This window comes from Stenella coeruleoalba (genome assembly GCF_951394435.1).
Source record: "Stenella coeruleoalba genome assembly, chromosome: 7".
Lineage (NCBI taxonomy): Eukaryota > Metazoa > Chordata > Mammalia > Artiodactyla > Delphinidae > Stenella > Stenella coeruleoalba.
In genome coordinates, this window is record NC_137153.1 from 43,699,635 (window position 1) to 43,716,229 (window position 16,595).

Here is a 16,595-nt window from a genome sequence, read left to right on the forward strand (position 1 = left end):
TGATTAATTTTGCTGTACAGTCGAAACTGACACAACATTGTAAATCTATATTCCAATAAAAATTAATTTAAAAAAATGTAGATTCATGGGTACTACCCCAGGTCTACTGTATCAGAATCTCTAACAGGGAGCATGGGTGGGAGAAGACAGTGATTCTTTTAATTTAGGAGAACCATGGCTATAGAGCAGTAGTTTTCAAACTCTGCTGAATATTAGAATCACTGGGGAGACTTTTAAAAGCCCGATGTCCTGGCCTTTCCCCTTACCAGTTAAACCAGAATCTCTTAGAATGAGATCCAGGCACAGGTGTTTTTTTAAAATATCAAGGTGTTTCCAAATTTAAAAGCAAATTTATACAGGAAGGGCAGATTCTTTAAGACAGTAGATATTTTGTATGGATTTATGTATATATGTACTGTATACTTATTTTGGGGGAAGTGGTAATCTTTGTAAACACAGGTCATTCACATCTCAAGCTCTGTGTAAAGGGCCTTGCAGCACTGCAGATCACAGCTGCCCTCTCTGCATGAGGACAGCCCGGGGTTGCCTAGTGGCCAAGGCTGGGCAGCTACAGAATGAAGTGTGTACGGCTGTCTCGGCAGACAGAACTTGGAGCAGTTCTGTAGAGAAGTCTAGACGTGTATGGTCAGGCCCCTCAAGATGGCTGTTCTCTTGCTCTTTGTACATCCCCTGCTCGACCAGTCCCTGCTTCACCTCCGCCCTACTCACATGAATGTGCTTGCCCCCTGCCCCTTAAAGTCAGAACGGCCCCACCTGCTAGTTTATTAAAGGGAAACATCTGCCCTAGTGGTGGTGGTTAACCTGAGGGGCTGTGAGGCACAGGCCCCAGCTGCTGGTTTCCCTGGTAACTGATGAGCCAACCTGACATCAATCCCCCCTATAAATGGTAGCCTCCTTCTCCCGCAGGGGAGGGAAGACTTGCTGTGTCCTGCTTGCTGTTTGCTGCACACGGTGGGCTGTTGCCCCAGGACCTTGCTTCCGATGTGTAAGAGCCCCCCTCTATTAAACCACTGATGTCTCTGTCGCTGTATCCAGGCTCCTTCTTTGGTCTTGTGGCTGGTGCAGCCCAGCGAGCCTCTAGAGAGCCCCTCGGTGCCAGGTCTCTTCTTATTTCCCCAGATCTCACTGTCCCCACCTGACTGCTCCCTGCAGCGCCCAGCTCCCTTCCTAAAATCCTTTCTTCTGTAATTTCTTAGGTTCTTTTCAGCAGTTTCTAGAAAAGGCAGGCCTTTGACAAATTACCAACTAATAAGAACATCTCCCCCCCATCCACTGCAAACTGATTGCCTAAAAAAAAAAAAAATAGGTGTGATGTTCAAAGACATTTTTCAGAAGCCTGGGAGTCTGGAGGGCTGCGTGCCAGACAGCCATTTTTTTTTTACTGTACTTGTGGATATCAACTTACTTAGCATCTGCCAAGTGCATTGATTTGCTCGAGCCATCGTTATTTAAATTGATACCAGCTAAGCTATTCTACCCTATCCTGAGGATTAAAGTCAGTCACCAGGAGTGTGCCCTGCTTTCAGGGCAAGCAAATGCTCAAGAGGTAAAAGGTCCTGCGTGGCCCCTCCCACAGGGACACCTGACGCAGGTCAAGCCCTGAAATGGCTGAAGGTTCCAAAGAGCTGACTGTCTACATACAGAGAGGGCTTCCTTTTCTATTGAGCCTGTATGCAGACTTTTCACAGGCAGTGATAAGCAACTGTTAAAATGTGCATTCCCCGAGCTTATCCAAAGCTCAGGCTCCTTACTTTTTCCCTTCTGTGAACCTGACGATACAGTAGCAGTAGCTTATTCCTCACATTCACCTGGGACAAGAGCCTTGAATAAACTTCAGGTGTTAACCTCTGAGAACGTTATGACAACCATGAAACCTTCCCCATTAAAAAAAAAAAAAAAAGGCACATACTACACACTTCTGGATGGATAAACTTCGGGACCCTCCCCCCAGCTGTTCTGTAGACACCCCCAAAGATCCACAGCTCCCAGGATAGCAATGTTCGATCTAAGGGAAGCCGGTGAACTCTAGATTACCCTTCACTCAGTGAAGTAAATCCTGATCTACCAAGAAGCAGGAGATGAGTAAACATTCCCTGCTTTCCCGAGCTTGCTTTGCTCTTCTACATCTTGCAAAGTAAAGCAAAGCATTTTATTTCTGGCCTCCCTCCCAGCTTCCCTTCCGGTTCAGAGGGGCAGCTGCCTGCGGGGATGTCGCTGCATCCTACTCACCAGTAGGAAAGGGCCCTTGGCCGCCCAGTCTCGGGAGCTGCCTGAGCCGTACTCTTTGCCGGCCAGAACTATCAGGGGAAGGCCCGCCTGCTGGTACCGCTCAGAGGCATCGAACACGTCAAGCTGAGGAAGAGAAGAGGAAGGTTTTACAGACACAGTAAAGGCACAGAGTGTGGACACGGGGCAGTGAGTCCTGGTGGGACATGCAGGGGCAGAAGTGCCTGTAGTCGGCCAAGCCAACGTAAAGTCAATGGAACACTCAACCAGTCAGTTGCCTGGTCTACAAATTTCCAGTTAACTCCATCTACATACCTCTGTCAAATTGAATTTTATACTGTTAAGTGAAATGCCCAATTGTCCTAGTTTTAGAAAAACATTCAAATCCTAGGGCATCAGGGGAAAAATAGGAAATTAGATCAGTTTTTTTTTTTAACTCTTCCATTGATTAAAATATTTTACAGCTAAAGCAGAGAATCCCACCTAAACCTGGGTTTTGACTGAGTACCAGAAACTCAGTGATGGTCAGTTGTGAAGGGTAGCCAAACAGAAAGAAGGTCACGTGTTCAGAAATTACATAAAATGCAAACTCTTATTTGTCACCCTTCTACATGGAGGTCAAGGTAGAGACAGTAGAAACACTGATGGAAGCACCAATCAATAAAGGACAGGAAAGGATTAATGGACCTTTTAGTATATATGAGAAACATCTTACACAAATAGATTCATTTGTTTCTCACAGGAACTCTGAATATTCTGCTGAGCTGAGACTTCACAAAGAGATGATATCATTGCTGGTGAGTAATAAAACATTGTTTTCTCCTGGCTACTTAAGTCAGAAAATAAGATCTGTCCTAAAGAAGGAGTATTTGATTTGAAAGGAGCTCTAGAAAGGTGTCTAATCAAATTCTCAAGTAGGCTTTCACAAATTACTATTGCGGTGAAAGGATGGAGACAGTGGTTGATGTCACACGGCATCGCCTAAATCTGGGTAGGATTCTGTATGTCTTTAGCTGGATAGAGCTCATGAATATAGAAACTGTTTAAAAACAAACAAACAAACAAACAAAAAACCAGTGAAAGCCTGCTCTAGCCAAATAGCCTGGATCCTTTCAAAGACCAGAAAGAAACAACCTACCTGATATTTTCAGAGGTATCTATTAGTAGCTTTGTATATTAAGACTGTGGGAGTGTGTGTTTTTTAAAGTGCTTTCAAAACTATCGCAAAGCTGACAATCCCGTGGCAAAGCAGGTCTTGGAACCCAAGGTGAGTGGGACTAAGCAGGTCTAGAATTGCAGGCTCCTGGCTTTTCTCATACATGAGCCAAACTGAGAGTAGCAAGCAGCTTATAAAGCATCAGCTCCTGTACTCTCCCGCTCTTCCGAAGAAAACATAAAATTTAGTGGTTTCTTCTGTTATTGTGCCTCTGTATCCCTAAGTATTTAATCAGCCAGTTCTTCATTTCTCCTTTTTTATTGTTAATTTCCTACTTTGATGATTTAGTTCTTTTAACCACCGCGCTCCTTCCCCTCCCCCACCCCTACTCTCCGCGGCCTTCTAATATCATTGTCATACATTTTGATTATGTAAATGCCACTTATAGCTGAGCCATATAATATACTCTGATTTCCTTTTCTTGGCAATTAAAAAAATTTTTTTCCACTGGGATAAAATTTTTGCATGTGTGCTCACCTATTTCTGTGTCCCTACCTGTTAATTAATTCCCAAATGCACTGCCTAAAGTATCAATACAAGTCTTCTCTAAAGACATTCAAATCTATCAGGCAATCTAATTTAAAAATCTTTTTCATGGGGTGTCACTCTTGGAACCCAACATTCCTGTGTGGACTGATGGCTCTCTGAGGACATGGTGCATTCCTGTTCTTTCCCCAACATCCTGTTGATTCCCTGTATTTCTTTTTCTTGGATCCTACATCTTCCTCTTTTTTTGGTTTATTACCTCGTTTTGGTGTAATACATTTACTAAGTAGCTTCTTGAGACTGGGACTGAGGGTATTTTTAAAGTTTTTGAATAGCTGAATGTGTTATTACTTTAATCTCACTTGGCTGGAAGTATGAGGGACACAGATTTTAGGGTCCCAATAACTTTCCTCAGTCTGTTTCTTGGGCTGCTGTGAGCGCGTCTGATCCCCAGGACAATGCACATAAGCTGTTTTTCCCTCTCTGAAGTTTCTAGATCTCCTTACCTCTGCTGTTCGTGCCGCGCAGCTTGTGGGATCTTAGTTCCCCAACCAGGGATCGAGCCCAGGCCCTCAAGCCGTGAAATCGTGGAGTCCTAACCACAGGACCGCCAGGGAATTCCCAACTTTGCTGTCTTAATTTCATAATGATGTCACTTGGAGTGGGTCTTCTTTAATCATGTGGCTGGGCACTCAGTGGACCTTTGAACCTGGAATCTCAGATTTTGCAGTTGAGGAATTTTCTTGTGTTAATTCTCTAATAATTTCCTCTCAGATCTTGTCTGTTCTTTTTAGCATCTCTATTCAATCAGATGTTGGCCCTCCTCGGTTCAGTCTTTAATTTTCTTACATTTTCTAATTTCCCCTTTGTCTTTCTATATTCTGGAAGATATTCTCAACTAATCAACTTTTCCTGTGAAATTTTAGGGGCTTTTTTTTTTTTTAAGGAGCTCTTTCTTGTCTTCTGATTACTTTACAGCAACAGAAAATCATCTCTTATCACTGAGGAGACAGTTGTTTTCCTTAGTTTTCTTCTACTCTTTCCATTATCTGTTGTCCTTTATATTCCTCTTTTCTTTGTCTGTCTTCCAAGTTCAAGGCCTGACTCAAATGTCTCTTCATCTCTCAATCTGTTTCCTTATTTAAGCTGAGGCACTAAGCAACTGACTAGGAGTTCTGTGCAATGGCAGGGCTGTAAATGAGGGAGATTCACTGTGACAGTATCCTGGAGGCCTCCAAAGTCTGTAACTGCAAGTCCTTCCCCTTCATCTCTCGGGGATTTTACCATTTATTTGTATCTTTTTCACTTAATAGTTTATCATCCCTGCTAGTCACTGAACAAATATCTCCTGGGCACTGACTTTGTGCTGGATCCAGGTGATCAGAGTATCTATGATGAATTTGCTTTACAAACATAGAACCAGTTACAAGTGAGGCAGTGTGTTTGGTGGTAAAGAGCGTTGACTTCGGACAGAGCCTGACTCCATGGGTTTTAATCTCAGCTCCTCAGACTTGTGAATTTAGGGAGTTACATGAGCTCTCTAGGCTCCACTTGCCAACTTAAAACAAGGAGAATTATGGTACCTTCCTCAAAGGGTTGTTATGAGGATTGAACAAGTCAGTATATGCAAAGAGCTTAGAACAACACCTGGGATGGAGTAAGTTCCACAGACGTATTTGGCCGTTATCATTTTAAAATAATTTGTGAGGGTTATTTCTTAAGTAGCTTAACCAGTTTTCATGCGGTTTCACAGCATTCACTGGGAAGGGAATTGACCCTGAGGACCTGCTGCTGTGCCAGATGCTATGCTAGGTGTTTTACCTGTCATTCCATTCCAGGTTAAGCCTCAGAGCCTTAAAAAGTAGATATTATTTCTACATCTCAAGTAAGAAAAATGAGGCTCAGAGAGGGAGACAACTTGCTGAGGGCTCCACAGCTGATATGAGGTGGAGCTGGGACTTGAACCCAGGCTTGTCTGACTTAAAGTGCAGGCTTCCCCACCTCTCATATGCCTGCCATCTGTGAACGGACAATTCCAGCTGTAATATGCCAACTCCAAATGGTTCCCATTAGGACCCTAGCAGGCCTGCACAATCCCGTACATTCCTTCTTTTCCTAGTGATATGGTAAATTAATTAAATGCTATTAAAGTTATATTGGGTTGGCCAAAAAGTTCATTCGGGTTTTTCCATACGAGGCCACCGGAAACCCAAACGAACTCTTTGGCCAGTCCAATAAAATAGCACTTCTTCATAAATATCCTCCACCTTAACCTGGAATTTCCCCTTCAAGTACTCTGAGCTGACGAAATCTCACTCAGAGGTTTTTAAGCTCAACTCCTAGGAGACTAGACTTAGTTAAAGCATGAAGCAGAATCTCTAAGCAGGAAAAGCTTTCCCAGTTTAAAGGGCGTCTCCATCAAGGATGAACTCTAATATACATGGACACCTGGCAAGAGGGACTGTACAAAGCAAGAGGTAGGATGAGCTGTGAAATAAAAAGAAGACCAAAAGGAAAGTGATGGTGCCAACGTCCAACCACCCAGAGCCTGAGAAATTCTGGCTTCTTAATGAAGTAGAAGACACAATACTCACAATTTCGCCAGTAGGCAGGTGGATAGTCTGTGGTGCCTGCTTGTTCAAGAATTTGTTTAATAAGCGGATATTGGCAAATGTCCCCCGCGCCATGATGGCGTCGTTACCTCGGCGGGAGCCGTAGGAGTTGAATTCTCGTGGAGTCAAGCTGATAACGAAAGCAGGAGGGGAACTGGTTTAGTGAACTGAGAGAAGATTAAACTTGGCTTACCCTGAGAAAAGAGAAAACCCACAAACCTAGGTGTTTCTCTAAGTCTGCTAAGTATTGTTCTCCAAGGCAGAAAAACTGTTCCCATGGCTTCAACTGAGGGCAGAGTGAGAGGTGGCAGGTGGGATTGTGAATCAGTATGCTCCCAGCAGCAACCTACAGTCTTATAAATCTGAGTAGAGCAATCGGGAGGGACTTTAATAGGAGTATTTATTTTACTGATTCAGTAGGGTAGCCTATAAAGCTTCACAAAAGGTAAAATACTAAAAATGGGTAAAAAAAAAACAAAGGAAGCAAAGGGAATACTCAGGGTAGGCCAGTCAGGTAGAGCCAAGAATGGGGACACATAAAATACCTTCTATAAACTAAACAGAAGTAGGTTCAAATTTGTCCCTGAGTTACCAGGAGCTCAGTGCAATGAAAAGACACATAACTGGCGACATGACTTAGAATTTTCGTAAGATCAAAATCAGGGCAGTGCCAAAGAGGCAGACAGGAATAGCTATCGGTGGTCTTAAAATCAAAGAAAAATCTTGTCTGTGGGTCCCAATGAAAGGACACTTTGCAAAATGAGTAACAACATCTTAAAATGAACATGGTGACCAGTTCACTGGGCTGTTTCTTATAATGCTAGGAAGCGTGTGGTTAATGATTTATTAGTTAGATCTAATTTGAAGATTGAGAGTCTATGAATGGGCTTCAGGAGTAGGTGAGTGTGGCTATGAACCCCTGAAATTATGTCCAAAATGTGCATGTGCATTTTTATGAGAAGGTATATCTCCTTTCATTCAATTCTCTAGAGTATCAATAATCACCAATCTAAAAAGGTGTTGGTCACTGATCATTTTCTAGTTTCTTCCTCCAGCTTCAATCTTGTGTTTCTCTAGTTCCTCTGTTTGTTCTTAGAAGCCTTTTCTCCCATTCATTCACTCAACAACTTTTTATTGAGCACCAACTATGTGCCAGGAGCTGTTGTGGGTGAACAATGAACAAAACAAATTAAGATCTCTGCCTTTGCAGGGCTTACATTCTAGAAGCTGGAGACAAAGAAATTTTTTTAAAGAGCATCCTACGCACGTGTTCCTAGATTGTGGTTAATACCTCAGAAAAAAGAAAAGGTAGACCAGGGCAAGGAGAACAGGAGTATGGTGGGAGTGAACTCATGGAGGAAGACTTGAACTTGGTGAGAGAGTTAGCTAAGAGGGTATCTTGGGGAAGGGCATCCAAGAGGAAAAAACAGCCAGCTCAACCAAAGGCTCTCAGGCAGAAGGGTACTTGGCCTTGCTTGGAACATTCAATGAACAAGGTGGTGGGCAATGTGTCCCGAGCAGTGTGGGTGAGTGGAAGAGCAGGGACTCACTGACTCATCTTGAATATCACCTGCCCTTTTCTACTTGCTGATGGACTTGTGTCTCCCACTCAAAGCAGAATCATATCCCTTTAAAATCTCACAATATGTATCTGTGTATAGGCAGTTCCCATACATTTTGAAAAGTAGTTGCCCTGCGTTGAAGAAAAATCTTGACACAGACCCACTGTGCATCATCTCCTCTAGATGTGGGCTATCTTCTTAAACTTACAACACTCACATTTCTGGGGAATATGAAATATTCTTGGTCTGAATGAATAGACTGTCCCATAGGGTGCACTAGGAAAAGGCAGAGATGAGTGAGCAGGATAGAAAGGGAAATTCATGAAGAAAATGGGTTAGTCACTAGGCAAGTGAGATGAGGGGCAAGGCAGCTATCCTTTCCTACTGGGAAAAAAAAAGTGTTGAATTTCGTTCCTCAAATTGGCTCTGGGCCCCATCCCTGAAGAAGCTGATTCAGGAGGTGGGGACGGGAACCAGGAACTTTTAAATCCCCAGACGACTCTCATGAAAGTCCCATTTGGGACCGACATTGATTGATAGTGGTATATTAAATAATAGTGGATAATACTGTGAAAATCGGTATGTGACTGAAGGATTGCTGAATGGATGCGTAAACTGCAAATCCTTGAAGTGGATCTCTGTAAAGAATATGTCTCTCAACCAGGAAATATCAATGCATTTCCAGTTCTAGCCCTGTCGAGTGCTTCAAGTGTAACCAGACTCTGCCACAGGTGAAGAGCAGAGCCTTGTACTTTAACAGTCAGCCAAGCTGGGGGCTGGGATGACAGCTGAGTCTAATGAGTACACCTGCTCAGAAAGAAGGTCCTCATCCCTGCTGGGGTTCACGTGCTGATGGATCCTCCCAGGGAAGCTTCGAAGCAGCAAACAGAAAGACCAATTGGTTTTCAAGCCCCAGGGTTCTGTGAAAAACCGAAGTGTGACTCCAAGGAGACCTCATGAAAAGAGAACTGCTGGCCTCACTCTCTCCATTTCTGCCTTCAGGCCTTCCTCCCCTTATTCATTACTTACCCTCTGTTAGTTAAGTAGCGAGCAGCAGGGCTATTTCTTGCAATATTTCCAGCCGGAGAGATGTGGTCCGTTGTTACTGAATCTCCCAAATTTAACAGCACATAGGCGTCCACTATAGATTTAGGGGGCCGCAGATCCAAAGTCTACCAAAGAACACAGTAAGTCAGTGTTTGCCCAGGTTTTCTCCAACACGTCACCAGGGGAACCCCAACAGTAGCGGTCCATGGACCTGAACCAGATGACAGCCCTATATCAGCGCATAGAAAATTCTAGTTTTATTGGTTTTTTCAGGGGTGTTTAGAAAGGTGAGGTGAATTTATGCAAAATATTCATATCTCACTCTTGAAGGGAGGTGAAGTATTGGCACTGTCCCCTCAAAAGCAACAGGGATGCTGCTGCAAACGACATTCTCTTTCTCCACATCCAGAGAAGGCCTCAGATGCTAAGGACAGCAGGAGTCCTCCCCGTCCCACCCAGGGCAGTGCAGACTCCTTGATCATCAGTTTCAGAGAAGATTTCCCTTGTTTTTATGGATATAAGGTTTAAATATGGATTTTGCAAGGCAAGAAACTTTTTGAAGAACTCGTTTTGTTAAAAAGTAAAAAGTCCTACCAGGTCTTCAAAGAATGGTGGTGACTTAATGTATGTAGATTTGGGATTCCAGTAATATAGCTTATCTGATGGGGCTGCTAAGGCATTCCAGCTCTCATTCACAGTCTTGGGGAAAAAAGAAAAAAGGAAAGGCAGATCTAATCACAGTCCATCCTAAGGAAAATTTAACATGCAAACACAAACATATATTCAAGCTAAGAGCACAGTGAAGACCATTCTTATTCTAAATGGTCACACAACAGAGTTCCTCTATACTAAGACAACACCATGCTAAGTAATTTAAAAATACATGTGCTCTGTGATAGGCAGCTTCTGGAATGGCCCCCACGGACCTGCCTTCTAGGATTCACACCCCTAAGTGATCCCCTCCTGCTGAGTAGGGGCTGGGCCTAGTGACTCACCTCCAGGATTAGGTTATAAAGAGACTCTGCCTTCTGTCACTTTCACCCTCTTACCCTCGCTTGCTTGCTTACTTGCTCTGATGGAGGCCAGCTACCATTCTGTGAAGAGCAGGTGAAGCGACCCACTAGTAAGGCACTGAGGGCAGCCTCTAGCTGACAGTCAGTGAGGAGCTGAGGCCTTTACCCACAGCACGTGAGGTCCTTTATCCTGCCAACAACCACATGAGTGGTCTTAGAAATGGATCTTCCCCCAGTTGAGTCTTCAGATGAGACTGCAGCCCCAGATGACACCTTGACTGGGGCCTTGTGAAGGCACACACACCCTGTTAAGCCGCACCTCCATTTCTGACCCATGGAAACTGTGAGATAAAAAAATGCTTGCAGGCTTCCCTGGTGGCACAGTGGTTGAGAGTCCGCCTGCTGAGGCAGGGGACACGGGTTCGTGCCCCGGTCCGGGAAGATCCCACAGGCCGCGGAGCGGCTGGGCCTGTGAGCCATGGCCGCTGAGCCTGTGCGTCGGGAGCCTGTGCTCCACAACAGGAGAGGCCACAACAGTGAGAGGCCCCCGTACCACAAAAAAACAAAAACAAAAAAACTTGCTGTTTTAACTAAGTTTGGGGGTAATTTGTTGCAGAGCAATAGATAACTAATACATATAATTTATGAAATAATCCAGATTGTACCCCAGGGGAAATTAGGTATGCTCTGAAGATTCTGGGAAGTAGACCTCCAGGTCATAAGGACATTAGCTAGTAAAAGACAGCTGCTATGCATTCAAATTGGCTTGAATTAGCTCTACATGTCCATTGACTCAGACTTTGGAGGAATACATTTAACCCAATATCTACCAAACTCCCTTGTACCATTTCCCAATGAGCAGCTTGTGGGATTCACAGTGCATGAATATGACCCCCGTGTGACTCTGCTCCCCAGTCTTCCCTCTTGTTTCATTCAAACCACCAGCCCCAGGCTGAAGCCCTTGGGTCAGCCTATCACAGAGACTAGGGAAAGTGGTAACATCCAAGGGGCTCAGAAAATGATGCTGAGCCCCATACATTTTCCCTGTATTTGTAAAATGCACACCAAGTTTTTTTTTTTTATTTCGGTAGTTTGATAGGGTGGTGTTTCCTACTGAGTGGCTTTTATTTTTATTATTATTTTTTAAGCATGCAAATACATCTGAGAGGTGCATTCAACCATTTGATGCCTCAGTGACACACTACAGTGACATCAGGGGGTCCTCAACCATAGTTGATGCACGCCCCAGGCTGCCTGAGGAAGGGGGGAGCTGTGGAGAGCTGGCCAGGAACCACACACAGCTGAGGCCTTTCCTCCTGAGGCTGCCGCTCACTTGTCCAACTCTGGGAATATCTGGGGAGTGTGGGGTCCGGAAAAACGTGAGTCTTAGGAGAAAAATGATGGGTAACCACTTCCCCAATCATCTGAAGAAATGTTACTTTGTATAGCTGACACCGCCACTGGCCTCAAGGGTGGCAGAGATGATGCATAAGAGCAGCTTTCCCTCACAGCTGGGCTGGGACCTCACCTCTATTTTCTGATAGACCTCCTTAAACATCCCAGGGATGACATACTGACGCTCCACTGCCTGGATCTCATCTCTGGTTGGCCAGATATCTCTCAGAAATACCTGTTGTCCCTTTGCATTTACCCCTGGGGAAAAAAATGTTTATTAGTGAGAAAAACATCTCATACCCCATTTTCATCGCCACGTACAGTCAGTCAAGTCTCGTTCAGGGTAGTTACGTTCTGTAAAGCCTACGTGCACACTCAGAGAATACTCAGTCACTGCCCCCAGGGGACACACAGGTTAGGCTCCCAAGAGCCTCCATCCACAACACTGTCGTCAACCGATCAAGACATAACCCTGTTTTATGCGTGTTTCTGTTTCATGACACCTTACTTCATACATACTGTTGATGCATTCACACTGAACTCGCAAGCCTGTCTAACACGAGGCTCGTCACAGCCTTCTTGGGCTTAGGAACGCTACACAGCACTTTAGCACTACTCTTGGTGGTCATTTTAAACAGTGAAATCACCAATAAAAAGCACAAAAATGTGAAAAACATGGTGCTAAACAGAGCTCGAACAGGACACTTGTTTGCAGTATAAGACCTGCAATAAAAAGGCAGAATGGGGCTTCCCTGGTGGCGCAGTGGTTGAGAGTCCACCTGCCGATGAAGGGGGCACGGGTTCGTGCCCCAGTCCGGGAAGATCCCACATGCCGGGGCGGCTGGGCCTGTGAGCCATGGCCACTGAGCCTGTGCGTCCGGAGCCTGTGCTCCACAATGGGAGAGGCCACAACAGTGAGAGGCCTGCGTACAGCAAAAAAAAAAAAAAAGGCAGAATGTTGCCTTGTTCGACCTCAGCTGAGAGCAGGCACAGTGAGGGACTCAAGGTTTTCACACCTGCACCCCTCCCCGCCCCCACCCCGTGCACATCTGTGAGTGACCATGGGAGAGTGATGAGCATTGATTTTGGGGTTAAAATCCATTTTAATGAGTAGTCAAATTTGCAAATATGGAATCCATATATAATGAGGATAAACTGTATGTCTAAAGCTTTGATTTCCTGAAAGTAAATTCCAGGGCACCATTTTCATATTATCTAATCTGCTTATTAGCATAGGTTGAGGAGGGTACAGCAAAGAGACCAGAGGAAAGGAAGCAAAGCATCCTGTCCCCAGAATTTCAAGAAGCTGTACTATGTGGATGTGTTCCTACAGAGGAGACATTAAAACAGTGTCTATCATTAGATTAAAGTGGGAGCTGGAAAGGAAGGGACTGGAGAAGAAGCCAGAATGGCAAGATCTCCACTACTTTGGGTATTTCTTCCCCTTTTGTCATCCCTCCCCCTTTAGTAAATTCTTGTTTAACTATTTCAGTTATGTCTTAGCTGTGTATTGGGGCATAAAGAAAAGACTCCTCCTCTGATCTCTGGAGGGTCTAGCCTTCATTATTTATTAAGGAAAGCAATAACTTTCTCCCAGTAATGTTTGCAGATACATTGGAAAAACTGTAACCCCCCAGAAAAGATCTTACCCAGTGGCTCTTTCTCAAAGTCGATCCGGATGGTCCCGGCAATTGCATACGCTATTACTAAAGGCGGAGAGGCTAAATAGTTGGCCCGGGTATTGGGATGGACTCGCCCTTCAAAATTCCTGTTCCCAGACAGTACTCCAACAGCAACAAGGTCCCCCTGTGTGAGGCAAGGGGAAAAGCAGGTCGCAAAGAGAAGAGAATGCCTAGGCTCCATTTGTCAAAGTTTTCCCTTTAAGCTTCCCCTTCACCTGGTCCTCTCCCTGGGAAGAAGAGCACACAGGGTGACCCTGTGGGAGACACTCTGGGTCAAAAGCAGCTGAGAGACACATTCAGTGGTTTCTGCTCATGAGAAAATAGCAGGTTGGTCAGGAGGCGGCATCCTGGTTATTTTGCTGCTGGGGCCTGAGAACAGGCGGGGAAGACTGCAAGTTGAAAGCTAAAGGAAGCCACACTGACTGATAGGGATTCTATAATTAATGCAAAGCAAACCAAATAGTATTTCTCAACGCTACAGAATTTATGGGCCAAAAATCAAGCCAATGCAATTTAGTTTACATTCATTTGTCTGACTTGGAACCAGTTTTCAGACAACAGGAACAAATGATTCTGGCGCCTTCTGCAGTCAAAACCATGTTTAGGGACCACACGTGTGCCAGGCGCTGCACTATGTCCTTCGTGTCCACTATCACCTTAATGCTCACAACTCTATGAAACAGGTGCTATTATTGTCTCCAGTTACAGTTGTGAAAACTGAGGCACAGAGGTTAATTAACTTGCTCAAAGGTATACAGTTAATAAGTTTCGCTCAACTCCGAAGACCGTACTCTTAACCACATCCCATACTTCCCTGGACCTTCTTAAAATTACCAGCCTTTTGATCACACATCATATGAAACATGACAACAGCTCTTAAGACCCACAAATTCCTCTGTAATCACCTGCGTGATGGCTTCTACCACAGCTTCAGGTAAGGGCCCACTGTTGCCAATGCAGGTCATGCAGCCATAGCCCACCACATCAAACCTAGGTGCAAGAGAGAAGCACAGGATGGAGAATGACTCTCAGTGGGCTCACCTGTTGGTTACAGTTCCTGGAGACCACTGACTTAAGTAAGTTTAGTACAGGGCTGTCTCTATAAAGCTTTCATTCTTGGGAACATTTTGATCTACTGTTCATCCATTCTAAATCATTCAATTAAGAGTCCTTTTTATAATTTACTTTTTTAAAAAACTGAAGTATAGTTGATTTATAATATTATGTTAAGGTGTACAACAAGGTGATTGTCATATATAAACACACACATATTTTTTCAGATTATTTTGCACTAGAGGTTATTACAAGACATTGAATAGTGTTCCCTATGTTATACAGTAAATCCTTGTTGTTTATCTTTTTTTTTTTTTTTTTTTTTGGCCACGCCACGCAGCATGCGGGATCTTAGTTCCCCAACCAGGGATCAAACCCACACCCCCTGCAGTGGAAACCCGAAGTCTTAACCACTGGACTGCCAGGTAAGTCCCATATCTATTTCATATATAGTAGTGTGTATCTGTTAACCCCATACTCCTAATCCCACCTCTCCCCACAATCCCTGCTTTCCCCTTTAGTAACCATAAGTCTGTTTTCTATGTCTGTGAGTCTGTTTCTATTTCGTAAATAGATTCATTTGTATTATTTTTTTTAGAGTCCACATACAAGTGGTAATATATAATATTTGTCTTTCTCTGACTCACTTCACTTGTACGATATTCTCAAGGTCTATCCATGTTGCTTCAAATGGCAATATTTCATTCTTTTTTATGGCTGACAAGTATTCTATTGTGTATATGTATCTTTAGCCATTCATCTGTTGATGGACACTTAGGCTGTTTCAATGTCTCAGCTATTATAAATAGTGCTGGTATGAACATGGGGGTGCATGTATCTTTTCAAATTAGAGTTTCTGTCTTTTCTGGATATATTCCACTGACTGCTGGATCATATGGTAGCTCTAGTTTTAGTTTTTTAAGGAAGCTCCGTACTGTTTTCCATAGTGGTTATACCAATTTACATTTCCACCAACAGTGTAGGAGGGTTCCCTTTTCTCCACACCCTCTCCAGCATTTATTATTTGTAGACTTTTTGATGATGGCCATTCTGACTGGTGTGAAGTGATACCTCATTGTAGTTTTGATTTGCATTTCTCTAAAAGTTAGTGATGTTGAGCATCTTTTCCTGTGCCTGTTGGCCATCTGTATGTCTTCTTTGGAAAAATGTCTATTCAGGTCTCCTGCCCATCTTTTGATTGGGTTGTTGGTTTGTTTGTTTTTGATATTGAGATCTATGAGCTGTTTGTATATTTTGGAAATTAATCCCCTGTCAGTCGCATCATTTGCAAATATTTTGTCCCATTCGGTAACTTGTCTTTTCGTTTTGTTTATGGTTTCCTTTGCTGTGCAAAAACTTTTAAGTTCGATTAGGTCCTATTTGTTTATTTTTGCTTTTATTTATTTTGCCTTGGGATATTGCTACAATTTATGTCAGAATGTTTTGCCTATGTTCTCTTCTAGGAGTTTTATGGTGTCATGTCTTACATTTAGATATTTAAACCATTTTGAGTTTAGTTTTGAATACGGTGTGAGACAATATTCTAATTTTATTGATTTACATGAGGCTGTCCAGCTTCCCAACATCACTTGCTAAAGAGACTCTTTTCTGCATTGCATATTCTTACCTTCTTTGTTGAAGATTAATGACCATAGCTGTATGGGTTATTTTTGGTCTTTCTATTCTGTTCCATATAATTTACTTTTATAAGTAATTTACTTTTTAAATTTATAAGAAAATTATAAGGAGTCTATCTGAATGATCTGGAATTTTTAAAAGTTGAAATCAGATATGCCATTTGATGTCTTTATTCACTACTCTTATTATATAATCCCAAGGACTTCTGACTTTTATGAGGCACATGACAAAAATCTATGTCATCCAAATTAGGAATAGTGGATTAATTAGAGAAACTGTATCTGGCAACAAATAACTAATTGACTTCAAGGAATCAGAACATTTTCAGGCATGGGAAATAATTATTTTCATACCAAAGGGCAGATTCAGTTGCAGAGCCAACACTAGCCCATAGCACACCTTCATACAACTGAGAAAAGACGCCCCCTGCCCCAGGAGTGCAGCGCTACAGCAGAGCACAGGCTTGATATCAGCCCCTGCTCTCTTCACAGACACCCTTGTCTGGTGAACAACCAGTACAACTGTACAGGAGGGCCCTGCTCTGTCGGAATGTGAGGGTTTGTCTGTTTACCATCTGACAGAAGACTACGCAATTAGACACCATCAGATAAGCTTACATCCATTACAAGGTGACTTAGCAAAAT

At 43.4% G+C, this 16,595-nt stretch overlaps 2 protein-coding genes across 2 annotated transcripts in view; one reads left to right on the top strand and one right to left on the bottom strand.

The window, feature by feature from the left end:
* ACO1 (aconitase 1) overlaps positions 1-16,595 on the bottom strand; it is a 60,885-nt gene that overhangs the window by 4,972 nt on the left and 39,318 nt on the right. Inside the window, exons 13-19 of the mRNA XM_079927911.1 lie at positions 14,166-14,250; positions 13,228-13,384; positions 11,712-11,836; positions 9,765-9,869; positions 9,153-9,295; positions 6,544-6,691; positions 2,251-2,373 (exon numbers count right to left, since the gene is read on the bottom strand). Of these exons, the coding sequence (XP_079784037.1) occupies positions 2,251-2,373; positions 6,544-6,691; positions 9,153-9,295; positions 9,765-9,869; positions 11,712-11,836; positions 13,228-13,384; positions 14,166-14,250 (886 nt within the window). The remainder of the gene's footprint in view (positions 1-2,250; positions 2,374-6,543; positions 6,692-9,152; positions 9,296-9,764; positions 9,870-11,711; positions 11,837-13,227; positions 13,385-14,165; positions 14,251-16,595) is intronic.
* Positions 2,381-16,595, top strand: part of LOC307189655 (uncharacterized protein) — a 2,229,222-nt gene continuing 2,215,007 nt past the window's right edge. The window contains exons 1-2 of the transcript XR_013829263.1: positions 2,381-3,044; positions 14,654-14,738. The gene's annotated coding sequence lies outside the window, so the exon portion shown is untranslated. The remainder of the gene's footprint in view (positions 3,045-14,653; positions 14,739-16,595) is intronic.